Below are 14468 nucleotides of genomic sequence, written 5' to 3'. Positions count from 1 at the left end.
ATCGTGTAGGTAAATCTAATTCTAAATTATATTTTTATTCATATATTTTTCTTTCATTTGCTTATTTTTGTTTACAGTTATATTAATGTTATATGAATTGCTGTTCACAGAGCCTTTAGTGGTTATATGAATTGCTGATTGGGATAAGGCTCACAATGGGCTACATATATGAGATTATGGATAGGGCCAAGGAGGTCATTAGATCCATTTATGTAGGAGTCGAGGATAAGTACATTGCATTTGGGAAATCATTTATAGATGATGGTATCTCTAGCTTCACAAGCCACTACAGACAATTGCTTATTTCCTCAAGCCAACATTTTTTTTTTGCCTTGATTTCAATGTGGATGAGGAGGTTTTGAGTCGGCTCTACATAGTCATAGAGTGGATGATGTCTGATTCTAGCATTGGAGCATAAATGATTAATGTTGGCACCTCCAATTTCACAAGCCCCTACATACAACTACTTATTTCCTCAATGTGACATTCCAATTCTGCCCTAATTTCAAGGCGGATGAGGAGGTTTTTGAGTGCGCTCTACATAGTCATAGAGTGGATGATGCCCGATTTTGGTGTTTAAGCACAAATAGTCACCAAGATGGAGATTTTTAGACTTGCACAAGGAGATCTTTTTGCATGGGATATATCTGAGGCAGCTCGGTTGACATTGCAGCCATGCAAAAATATATCTGAGGCAGCTCGGTTGATTTTTTTCTTTTTCTCATCTCAGATGCATGGTGGTAAAGATTTGGTGCTAAGGTACCAAACCTTCAAAGAATTTTAGTTTGAGTATTGAGCCAACCATGTAGTGTATTAGGTTGTGAGTACAATTGGAGTATGTTTGAGCACATACACTCCAAGAAGCGCAATAAACTGTCAATGTAGAGGTTGAATGATCTAGTCTAGGTTTATTACGACCTTCGCCTTTGCCACAAATTGCTTTTAGGCATTCACACTAGAGGAGGTTGATCCACAATCTGATTGGATCATTGAAGCTAAGGATCCTATCTTTAGTGATGAGGACCTCGATTGGGTTGACTAGGTGGATAGAGAGGTAGATGCAATAGCCATGGTAGAGGAGGATAGAGAACGAGCAAACACCTTGGATGGTGTGGGTGTCACTGAGACACAAGAAGATATCATGGCTGCATCATCATTCATGACCTATCTTAGATGCCCATGCAAGAGGGTCGAGTTATGTAGGGTCCTTTGAGCCATTATAATGTCCCCTTTTTGTAAATGCCCTAGTTTTTGCCCTAAATTCACAATTCCAAGTAGAACAAGGAATGGACTAGAGGAAAATTAACTTATTCATATGATATACCTAATTTATTGATGGATTTCAGCCATAGGGAAGCTAGGAATAGGTGACTTGATAGGGTGCCCTAGAGATCCTGTACCCTAGGCCCAAGAGTGGATATGTTAAAGTGGATCAGATTTATATATAGGTAATTTTTAAATTATAATATAATGATTATGCACAAAGATATCAACTGCTGTAAGTGCAATGATATTGACTGCTGTATGTTATCACAACAATATTGATTGCTCTTATTTATCACATTAACTTCGCCTTCAATCTGAGTAGTTGCAGATGACAATGTATAGAATAATACGTGATTCACACAGAAGTATTTTATCACTTCCACGGCTGTCTCTCTTTTCATATATGTTAGTATGTCGATCTGCTATATATTCTTTCTTATTTGTTCACTTCTATCGACAACATGGCATTTATATGCAATGGTAGTCCATGAAGGAGTCACGTCGACAACCATTGACTAATGCATTACCCACGATAATATCGTCGGGTTCTCACAAAACATAATCGGCCAACCAAACCGATAATGATATGTGATCATTTACAATAAATCGGTAATGTCAAAATGAAATGATATAATTAATATTATGAATAATTAGTAACACAAGGTTATTACTAATTATTCATAATATTGATTATAATATTAATCATAATATTAATCGATCAATAAATAAATGATTACATAGATAAATATATATCTATATGTGATCAGAATAATAAGGATAGATTTACGGATAAATACAAGACAAATGTCTAAGGCCGTAAGGCCAATTAGACATTTGGTTCATCCGACCGATGCTATCTACTTTAACAAGATATACCATCCCTCTTGGCCCCACGTGGCCCTTGCCATCCATATGAGGTGGTGTACCTAGTGAGGTGTCCTATAGCCATTCCCCTTCATCATGCCATCCTATTCAACTTCCTATGATTGGACTCCTTAATCCCATGGTCAACCGTGCTAGGGTTTCAAGGCAACAACAATAGGGTGTCCCAAGAATCCTTCCCTCCTAAGCCTAAGGGCAGCGGTCCTTGCACCCCCTTGGCCTCATGTGACCCCCGGTCAACTACTATGAGTTGGTGTACTTAGAAGAGGACCTCATTGCTGTTTCCCCTCCTTGCATTCCCTTGTTATCCCTACTATGATTGATTTCAGCAAACATAGAAAGGATTACATATTGCTGTCTATATTCCATATATAAAGACCACACAATATTATCATATTCTCAGATTGCATACATATTATTCATAAGCAAGTAATTATACATAGGATCCCCTATACTGTCTATCATAAGAATCAATACTTCATACCAAATTGTAGTCATAATACCAAGTTTCTGTATTCCTGAATATGATTGCCTGAGTTAGATGTTATCCTCCATCTCTTCCTCAAATGAACCCTTCTTCCCTTTATATCTTCCCATGTGAGTGAGAGGTCACATATCTTCATCATGCCTACCTCTTGGCAAGAAACACAACCTTTCACAATTAGCACCCTTTGAAATAGTACAACCCTTCATAATTCTTGCCCTTTGAAAGAGACACAACCTTATCTAATTCCCATTCCTTTCTTTTTCTATTAATCCTTTCTTGATTCACATGCTTCATTTATTTCATCCCTCCTCCTTATCCCTTTTCAAATGATCTCTTCTCCCTATTATATTTCATGTTTGAGAGAGTCACAACTCTTCATTCCATGCCTTTTGACCATTCATTAACGTAATTACATTTTAATTATATTATATTATGTTTTTATTATTAAATCCTATTTCAAAATGTGGACATTACAAGCATATACTTCTTTTGATGCTATGGATTTCATATTCCATAAGTTTTGTATACATTTGACAATTTTTATATATCTAAATGTGTTATTTCCTTCGGATACAATTTGTGTTAATAGTTATGTGATCGATGTATACTTGTGTATGTGTTTAAAGTAGCTTCTATTTGATGAGATTAATGTGGCTTTAAGGTTTAATTATTAAAGGGTGCGTAATGCAAGTTTAAATCCTTAAAAAACTCTGAATTTCTTGGTTTTTTCAATTTGTAGAGTCTTTGCCAAGTTTGCACCGAGTTTGGCCACCAAGTCCAAGTCAAAAATCAACTTGACATATCCAAAGCGAGTCCAAGTCTTGTATTACTGTATTGTACAAATGTACTACATAGTGCATAACTGATAACTAGATACTAATAGTTTTTATATTTTTAATTACATCTACTTTGTACAAAGTCAACTTACAAACTAAGTACAAGTTCTTAGAAATCAGATGTAAACAATGACTCTTGCTGCTACAAAAAGAGCTACACTAGAGGTTGCATATTCTGATGATGAATCTCCTAGATTAGAGACTCCTTGAGTCATTCAACAAGTTTGTGTTCCAGTTTGGCCAAGAAAAAGTTCAGAACAAATTCCTCAACTATAAAATTTGGATAGAAGTTTGCGATTAAATTTGAATGATATAAATCTGCAATTTCTATTTTTATTTTTTTTCTCGGTAAAAAGACCTAAGCCGTATTTTATTGATAGAAAATGTTACAATCTCCGCTCAATGCGGGCGCCGATAGGAAAGAGCGGAGAGGAGAAAACCTCCGGCCTTGCCCGGGACCATCGGTCCAGTTAAACTAACAACCTTTAAATTACAAATGACCTTTTATAGGTTCTACAATCAGGCTTGTAAAAAAAGCCCTTCATATGGAGAAACTGTGCTTGTCATGGGATGGTGTATTTTTGTCCAGCTTTCACAGTTCCCTTTTGTCATCATAGTCCCCTCTGCTTATCCTGCAAAACAAATTTTAAAATCTTCACCTGCAAAACAAATTTTAAAATCTTCTCCTGCAAAACAAATTTTCAATACTTTCTTCTGCAAAACCACTATATTAACTGTTAGTTTCAAAAGAAGAATAAAGCCAATACTATTTCAATACCCTCTCCCCTGCTATTATTCTAGACTAGGTTTCTTTCGAAATAGGTCAACATCAGAGATTGTTGTTCCTGCTTTGAAAGATTACCCAGTCTACAATACTTCTCAGAAATGAAAGCACTGGACAGCAAAGGATTGATACTACCACAACCTCTCTAGTCTGAACTTCAGTAACTTATTATGGTAATCACGATTTCTGTCTCATCCTAAGTATAGTTTAACTAACATTTGATATTGTCATACAGTAAATACCTTACCTTTCGCTATGCATATTATGTCAAAGAAATAAACAGTGCACTATGTGTCTTGATATAACCATCACTCCTATATGTCTATGCTTAAGATTCATTATAATAATAATATCAAAAAAACTATGTAATTGGAACTTAATCCTCTTCCCTGTCATCTGTGATTTCCATACCAGAGGCTTGTGCTTCAGTGGGATTCTTTGCCTGGAACGGTGTCCATCCTTCTTCGACCATGTAACTCACCCACCATTCTCCTTTCAGTTCTTTGACCACTCCCAGCCATTGCTTAAGGAATGCAATGCTTCTGGCGATCTCTGTTTGTCTTTGGTTGCAGAGACTCTGGTCCTTATTACTAAGGATGGGCCTTTTGAATTCTACGTTGAGCCCCTCCCCTTTATCAATGGCTTACACGAATTTTATTGCCAATTCCAGGTTATCCAAGTATTCCTCTTTGAAAATCAACCTGCATAATGTAACTGTTACTGCTTTTCCTTCACCCATTGTAAGTAAATCTGCAATTTCTATTTTTATTTAAATATATTATCTTAAATTTAAAATTAAATGTATAAAAATAAAAAAATAAATTTGTTATTATAATTGTTTGTCAAATTATAAATATTAATAAATGTTTTAATATAAAAATAAAAATCTAAAAATATCACCTAAACTAACCTCCAATGACATCCATGTAAAGTTCCCTTTGTCTTTGCTTTAACCCTTTTTCCCAGCAATGCAGATATGCAATTCAAAACACCATGAAACGAAAGTCTATGGTTGAAAAGCATAAAAATACATCTTAGATCTCTATGTTGTGTCTACTATTATCATTAGCTTGAGGAGAGAAATGGCGAGGTCCAAATGCAATCACCACTTCCAAATGTGAAATATGCCTTCGCCACTTGGAAACAAGCTAAAATGCCTTTGAACAAGTGATAAAAAAGCAAGGAAAACCCAAGTTGGATAAAAAATGTCGAAGTCAAAATCAAGGAAAAAGTGTTAAAACTTGGCAATTACACATGATTTGACAACTTTTTTGTGGTAATGCTAGAAATAATGGGTCAAAAACATTGATCGTGATTTGATAACAAAATTTTGATTTTGTGGATGAAGAGATTGGGGTTTACAGCAATTCATGATCAATTGTTATTCGATTTATGATCCATTACAAAGGGGCATTTTTTAATGCATCATTCAAGTTGAGTTTATCCCTTAGCTCCTTCATCTCAAGACTATCCTTAAACTTGCCTTCTATATTCAAAATCTTAGATCCACAAGTGACATTCAAGTTGAGTTTATCCCTTAGCTCCTTCATCTCAAGACTATCCTTAAACTTGCCTTCTATATTCAAAATCTTAGATCCACAAGTGATTTAACCTTAGGTGATGAGAGATATCCATGACGGGCTATTTGTTCTTTAGCGATGATTGCTTCATTAGGTTTCATTAGATGCCAACATCATTGGCATTTAGAGGCTACTTTTCTCCTTCAATCTAACATCTTTATTGATCAATTTGCTCATCAAATATATATTTAATTGCCACCTCACCTTCTTCCTTTAAAGGAGGTGATCATTAGAGCAACCAGAGATGGATGTATATTGTAGTATATTCAGGTTACATGGACCGCTCCTTTTTGGTCTCTCAACCAAGCTGGTTTTCCATGTTGAGTGTCTCTCATAGATTGTGGATGGAACTATCATTTGGCCAAAATAGCTCCAACACCATTGGAGACATGGCTTTAGAATTGCCCTTATATAGCTGAGGGGTTCTCATACTAGCTATGGGTTGATATAGATTGAAATATTATGTGCAGTGAGAGGACTTATTGCCTTTGTTTCCTTATGGAGGTAGAAAATAATGACCATTGTTTTAGGTTTCATGACCATTATGAGATTTGAGGAAAATATCACTTTCTACATAGAGATGAAAGTGGTTCTTTAATCACTTTATTTTTTGTTATTTTGATTAGAGTGGTTCTTTGTGAAATGGTCACTCATGCACGTGACCTTAGATGGAACTCTTAGAGCCACTATGATAATTGCCACCTCCTTTTAAGCCATTACATATACTTGAGGGCATAAGCCCCCTTTGGATGCTATCCATTAACAAACGGGGACAAATCATTGAGACTATGCCCATTCTTGTCCACTAATGAGGGTGCCCTAGCCCATCCAATCTCATGCTAGGCATCACAGATCTAGCTCGTTTTGTTGTCTAGGGTCATCAAAACCCTTCCTAGGTTACAAGACTAGATAGACAACTAGTTTTTTCTCTACCAATAGAGTTTTTATCTGCCTAGGTTCCTGGATAGGCTCTAAGGGGAGCACCCTACTTCCTCTTGGAACTGTCTAACTTATATCCCTTTTCCTTGGACATTGCCCTCTGGACATTAGTAGATCTTACCTTGTCCCTCTTGGAGGATATATGATGATGATGCATGTTTATTTAGCTTGAACCTTAGTACAAATGTGTGAAAGTGCTGGTCTCTAGCTCTAGTCTCCAACATTGATCTTCACTTGATTTGTGCTTCATTGAGAAGCCCTTCTCACTTGGCTATTTGTGCTCATAGTATACGGTTTGGGGTTATTTACTTTAGGTTTATCTCCTCTAGTTATGTACTTTTATTGGTTGAGTTACTTTACCTCTTCACATTTTTAACTTTTTCAAATGTTTCTGAATGTACTTTGTATCCCACTGACTTACTATGATTATTAATGTAATCTCTTTCTTTCTTTCTTTCTTCTTAAGAGTGCATGTGACACAGACTTAAACTTATCAGGCTTACCACTACATTGGGCGTAAGAAGTGACAACTTCATCACTACGTACATTGTTTCTTTCAGGCATACAAATTTTGATCGAAACAAAAATATACTAACTATAACCTAAGTAAACGAAACAGATGTCTAATACTTAGTTGTCATATAACTTATAAGTTACATGCCAATATGGACATTGTGTTCAAAGAGATAAGGTCACTGACTTAGAGATTGCTCTTTGATGAGTCGAATGAGAATTGGCAGTGGTACCATACAAGTGAGCTATTGATTTATAATTTAAGTTGATCCTTGTCTTGTATGTATACCCAAGGGTAAAAGATACATGGTCTGTGTTTAGAGTTTCTAAATTTTGTTCCTTAATTATTTTGTTTGGTTAATAGCTCTATTTAATGCAAGTTGTAATTAATTTGGAAAACTTATTTTTGTTAAAAAATGTGTATGCCATCTATTTTTTACAAAAGAATGCTCAATGCCTAGATGAACTTTCTTATCCTGCACTTCTTACAAGTTTTTGTTTACATTTTTTACATGGAACTTGTGGTCTAATCTTTGAAGATGTTTTAATTTATCACTCTCTTACCAGATTTATGTCTATTTTTCTACTTTCTATTGTTTTCATTTAGGCAGGAACTTAATGATTCAAAGCTCTTGAATGAGACTTACCATAGAAGAATTCTTTAGACAGGTTGCTGATTTTGGACTATATAAGGATGCAGTATACCCTCCATCAGTAATTGGAGGAACATGTGGGTATGTAGATCCTGAGTATGTGAGAACAAACACCTTAACAGACAAAAGTGACATCTACAGCTTTGGGGTTTTGTTGTTTGAACTTGTATCTGCGGTTGGACCACAACAAGGACTACTTGATTATGTGAAACATGTAAGATCATTACAATCCTTTCATTCCTCCATAAAAAAGTTTGTATAAGCTTTGAGTGTTTGCATATGTTTTCCACTGGCTTTGGAACTATAGATCATTGAGGTTTAGTTAAAGCAAGATATATCTCTTTAGCACGTGGGATCCAAATTATAAATTCCAAAGAGAATTTTCAGTAATTGTTCTTACAAAAAGCAAATATTAGTTTTGTTAATATTGAGCTGACAAATATATATATATATATATTATACATCATAGCTGCATCAGTAGCTTAGAGCTACATTAAACGACAGTCTTTTAAAATAGTCATTATAACTTAGTGCCTAACCATATATAATGCGATATTAAACTTGAAATCTAGTGCGAGAAATCAAACTCTAATATTATGGAGCTTGCTTTCAAGATCAAATTTTTATTTTACATTATTAATTCTTGTGAATGGATTTTGTTTAAGTTTTGACAAGGACTACGGGTTGGAAGGAATCTAATGATTTATGTTTTTTAACATAAAACAATATGTTGCTTTATTTATAAATCAATTATTATTATCCTAAGAAACAAGCTTCTATGTATTGTTGATTCTGAAATTTTCAACAACGAGAGCTAATTTTATTTGTTTGAGTCCAGGTATCCATGAGTGAAGAGACGGAATGGCTACAAATATTGGACCCAAGGCTGCATCATAAATTCAATTCAGACGAGTTAGAAGCAATGATATCAGTTGCCCTTGAGTGCATCCATGAAGTTCCTCGTAAACGTCCCAACATACAAGAGATTTCTTTAGCATTATCTAATTTAAGGCAAAGAATCAGCTTTGCAAGCATACCTTAGAATCGTGAATGAATTACAAATGTATCATACATCTATATACCTAGAAGCTTATAGTGTTTCTTGAACAAATTGGTTTGTTGCTTTTATTTGATCATGTATAGCATTTCACTTTTACTTTCAATGCAATTAACATTGTAAATATTTCACAGTAATTTTGAAAGCTTCTTGTTTTTTAAATATTACAGATTGTATAAACATTAAATCTCTAAGTGGGAATTGTATACAATGACCACTACCATTTTACAACTATTCAACGATCAGAAGTCTATAAGAACTCATTTGTTGATACTAAATTAAGTAACATGCATTCAAGTTCCACCTTGAAGACGATGGTGTGACTCAATGTGCTATTAATGTAAAATATCATTTGTACCCATTTGAAAGGCTCAGAAGATTTTTGAAAACTATGACAGGAAGTTAATTAGACATCTGGGTACTTACTATAATTGAACTTAACGACATAACTTCCTTTACATTATTATTATGACAATCTCAAAATCAGGAACATGGGATTTTATGGTTGAAGGGTTAGTTCTTGTTCATACTGTGTTTCAGTCAACGAGCGTTCTCTCATTTAAGTATTAGTTGTATTAGTTGTATTAGTTGTTTATGTAATACCTGTGTTTGAAGAAGCATTGGTAATACTAAACTTTAAAGGTACCTAGCAAACTCACACAACCATTGTTATTACTTCGTTGTTTTGGTTACTTGACCACTCAAAAGCAGCCACAGATGAATTTCAAGCTTAGGTTTGGTGCTAAAACAATTTCTATTTGAAACAGACTATACACTTTAGCATGAAACTTGAAGTTGTCTCAATGCAATATCAGTCACGTCAAATGTGTTGGACCCAATTAAAATATTTACATGTTTGTCTTTTTTATTCAAACACAAATTTGAATCAGCCAACCTTGTGGTGTGTTTGAATCAGCCAACCTTGTGGTTAGCCACATTCCAGCCATGTTTGCTTAACACAATAACCGTCAAGAGTTTGTAATCTTGTCAAAGGATCTTCTAACGAATGTTAGGCCAATCACCCTATTTAGGTTAGTGTCCTTCGATATGTACATTGATGTATATATATACACATCCAAACCTATCACTTCATCATTATATCTTATATAATATTAAAGCACGGAGAGGTACAATCACACGTTTTGATCTCCTTTATCAAAAGTTAGTCTCTTCATTCCTAAGAGTGTGTTTACCTAGAGAATTTATCTTTTTGAGTTTGGCATGTAAACAAAATGCTAAAAATAGTTTAGACTTAACTTTTTGATTTTAGAGGTTAGAGCACAAGAATGAAGGTATTTATTTCATTATGAAATTTTTAATTATGCAATTGAAATATAACATGAAATAGATAATGAATGTTATTCATTGATTAAATAAAAATCAACGACTTAACAACAATAGGACTAATTGAACCAAAAAAAACATTAACAATATAAACAAAGTATATAGTTGAAAATGAGTAATAACTCAAAATTATACAAAACTACTCCATAGAATAGAAGACAGATAGAACACAATCTTTATTCCCAACTCAACAAATTCTCACACCTACAACATAATAATTTAATATTTTAATTTGGATGAAAACTTCTCTAACATAAGTCTAACACAAACTCTTATTTTATCTTATGTGTAAGACATTTATAAGCTCTTTGAGAGAAGCTTTTAATGTTGGTGAAAAGGTGATTCTAGACTAATGCATTAGCCTAGAATTGATTTCCTCTTTGCATGCAACATCATTAGAAAGGTGTAAATGGGCTTGATTACAATTCTTACGGGAGAGCCAAGCTTTCTTGGATCCACACTTTTTTTTTGTTGGGGGTTGCTCGTGATTGAAGATTGATGATGTGCAATGAATTAGGCTAAAGAAGGCTAAATTTGAACAAGATTAACAAGATACATAAGTATACAGGGGAAATACATATATAGAAAAAGAGGCACATAGAAGAACTTGTGATTGCAATATGGAGATAAGTGAGCAAAATAGAGGCACTTGGTGTTGGTGTTCAACAAAAAACGATTGTGTTTTTTGAAACATGAAATACATTAAATTTAATATTCCATAAAATGCACTTGTGCTATGTGGAACATGAAATCAAGGCTAGGATTTCCAAAGAAACCAACTTAGCCTAATTTTCTTAAAGTTATAGAGAAAGATAATTTTCATTTATCATTAAATAGGGGTCATACTAGAAGGGAGGTAGCAAAAATCTATAAACACTGTTCAGGAGAAACATGTAACTTTAGTACCATTTGGTCATCTCCACTCCTCCAAAAAGTGATCCCTCCAACCCCATTTCTTTAATATTTAGATCATATTGTTAAATGTTATCTATATTATTGTTGGTGTATATCAATTGATATCAATCAATATATTGATTTGAGAATGATTGATATCAATTTCAAATTGATATCTTGATCAATGTTAGTTGATATGTAAATTATCTAGGGTTTCTATTAAATTATATTGAAATTTATATGTATCGATTGTTTACCAAAAACTTCGGTGTCTTTTTTTTCTTTTCTTTCATTTTCTTTTTCTTTTATTTTCTTTCATTATATTGACATTTAAATGAATCACAAACCCTAAACTGTAGAAATATTAATCGACCTATTGATTGATATATTAATTGATATCTATAGGGTATCTATTGTATCATAAGTTAAAACTAAATTAAAAACCTTTGTTATAAATCCCAAACACTAAATTTAGGGTTTACAATTTATGGTTTAAAGGTCCTAAGGTTTTATTTTCATTGAACATTGATTAGTTTAAGGTTTTAGGTTTGAAAGCTAAATTTGTATTCTAAAATAGGGAATGATGCTATAAAAAAGAAAAGAAAAAATGTAAACATGAAAGCCACCTACTTGAGAACATATAAAATCAACTCTCGTGGAGGGAGAAGTTAAAAAAATGCAATGTTGAGGTTTCTTGATGTGGGTACACATTCTTGAGTGCTCTTTTCAATCAAGCTCACTGTGTGAATAGAGGAAAACATAAATTTGCAAGGTGAAAAAAATACTACATTTTAGGAACATGTACTTATTGATGGTTGTGATAATACATATAACTTTGAGTGAATGATGACTAGTCACTCCTCTTGAAAAGTAAGAAAACTGACTCCAAGGTTCCTTTTAAGCTAAGTCTTGATCGTGTTGGGATAACCTAGTAGCTTATGTAGTTGTTTCACAAGGGGCATTTGTTGGCGATATTGGATATAAACTAGAAATACTTTAGGTTCCTTTTATCTCCTCAATTGTGCAAAAATGCAAAGAACATGATTATGAAGCTATATACATTCATGCATGTTCCCATATAAGAAGCTCTAAACATTCAAATGCTTCTTGATTAATTTAAACTATCCTAACATGTCATTTAAGGAAAGATCAAAAGAAATATTGTAACAAGAAAGTAAAGCACATTTAATCTAATAGGACAATAGTAAGATTCATTCACTTATTAGATCTAAGCTGTTACATAGAATCAAGTAAAAACCAATTCACTTATTAGATCTAAGCCGTTACATAGAATCAAGTAAAAACCAATGCAACATTAACCAATATTCACATAGTTAAACAAAACACTAATGCAATCATCTAAGGAAAGTAAAGAATAGACATTTCAAGTCTCATCAGATTAAAATACCATAATCATGTTATTATCTAAGTGAAAACCTTATGTAAGCGCATTCATTTGTTGATTGTACTAAGTTATCCACTTAAGATAAGTAAATTAAAGCATACCGATACTAATTGATCAGAATATCATCCAACATAGACAAGAGTGACCCTATCTAAGAACAACAAATGATGTTTAATCTACTTGATCTTTTTTTTTGGGAGTGCTTCCTCAAAGGTGTTCACTATCTCATTTAGGTCATCAAGATTAGGTCCCTTACCATACTTTATTTGGACACCCTGAGAGTATATGGATTTCTCCAATTTATTTTGTACTTCTTTGAAACTTGTTAAATCTTCCTGGAATGCCTATATTTTTTCCTTTTGATGCATCATTCCATCAATTAACTTCGTAGAGACCACTTGGTAGAGCTTATCCAAGAACTCATAGGATATCTTTATTGGTGTTCTCACTGATAAATGTGTTTCTTAGAAGGTGCAATAAAAACTCTCAATGCATTTATCAATCCTCACCAACACCTTATCTCTAGAGCTTTGGTTCTTCACCAATTTATCTTTACATTTCTTTAAGACCATGACTTTCAGGTGAATTTATTTCAGCCACTCTTTTGGGTTTTCTTGGTGTTGTTTATCAACAACATCAACCTTAAGCAACTCATCTACATTGGTTGACTTCATCTTGTGTAAAATTAATGCACAATCCTCTCACATTATAAGGTCCTTCTCAACTCCCATCTACATATGATATGCTCGACTTGCCTCATCATTGATTGAATCATAGGCTTTCATAGCCTTCTTTATTATCTTGTTTCCCAAGTTTTGTAAGTCACCCTTCCATTCTTTAGATGTTGAAAGAAAACCATTTGGGTTTGGATACTAAGTATCCTTATAAAATAATGCTTGCAAACTTAAAGGAGCGATAGTATCAATTGGACCAACTAAATGATTTACACATATATGTTGTGAGTTATGAAACCTAGGCTTTCAATTATTCCTTTGTATCCTTATAATTTTTTATTATTTTCAAAATGGTGGCCACTATCTATTGTAAATATTGTTTTTGGTATACCCCAAATTGCACTCCTAAGCCCATTTCTTGAACTTGATAGTCACTAGCTTTCACATCCACCTTGGCTTTATCTACCAAAGGAAATGCTACTTCAACAATCATATTCTCCTACTGATCAATGGCTATTGTAGATAACTTCTTGGATCACTTTCTCTTACTACTAGGCATTTTAAAGGCTTCATTCAAGAATGCAAAATCCTCCTCTTCATTATAGACATAACTCCTATGTATCTTATGTATAGTTAGGTTTATCCATGTAGGAAGGCTTGAAACATTAGGAACAATATTTTAATGTGATAGAGAGCTAACCTTCACTCTTTCTAAGTGTGTTTCTTATGCATCTTGTTGTTTTGTTGCCTTATCATCTTCCTCTCCATTCTTTTCTTATTCTTGTTGAGGTTTATTTATATTTTCTCCTTCATTTATTTCTTTTTTCTCTTGTTGCAAATTCTCAACATTCCATTTCCTTATCTCTCTCCTCTTTGTGTTCACCTTTTTCAGGAGGAACTTCTTTATCTTGTGTTTCATCTTCTTACCTTTCTTGCCCCTATGATGTATTTTCCCCTTTATCTTCTCCCTTATTTTCTACTTTATCCTCTAGATTTACTACTAGAGGGACCTCCTCTTCTGTAGATACCTCTTACTATGTTGGATTAGGATGATAGGGGATGTTAGAATCTCTTGGTGGAGAAGGATGAGGTGGTGAAGGAGAAGTATTAGATTTTGGTAATGGTGATAGAGAGTTTTTTGGAGGAGAAGGTGG

The 14468-nt window shown here is 33.7% G+C and overlaps 1 protein-coding gene across 1 annotated transcript in view; it reads left to right on the top strand.

Annotated features, from left to right (window-relative positions):
* The window catches only part of LOC131034174 (calcium/calmodulin-regulated receptor-like kinase 1), a 35781-nt gene extending 26620 nt beyond the window's left edge, over positions 1 to 9161 (top strand). Inside the window, exons 6-7 of the mRNA XM_057965566.2 lie at positions 7957 to 8154; positions 8779 to 9161. Coding sequence (XP_057821549.2) covers positions 7957 to 8154; positions 8779 to 8982 — 402 coding nt within the window. The 3' untranslated portion in view covers positions 8983 to 9161. The remainder of the gene's footprint in view (positions 1 to 7956; positions 8155 to 8778) is intronic.
* The last annotated feature ends 5307 nt before the right edge of the window (positions 9162 to 14468 follow it).

The sequence above is a fragment of the Cryptomeria japonica genome, chromosome 1 (genome assembly GCF_030272615.1).
Source record: "Cryptomeria japonica chromosome 1, Sugi_1.0, whole genome shotgun sequence".
NCBI lineage: Eukaryota > Viridiplantae > Streptophyta > Pinopsida > Cupressales > Cupressaceae > Cryptomeria > Cryptomeria japonica.
This window is presented reverse-complemented; position numbering and strand designations above follow the sequence as displayed.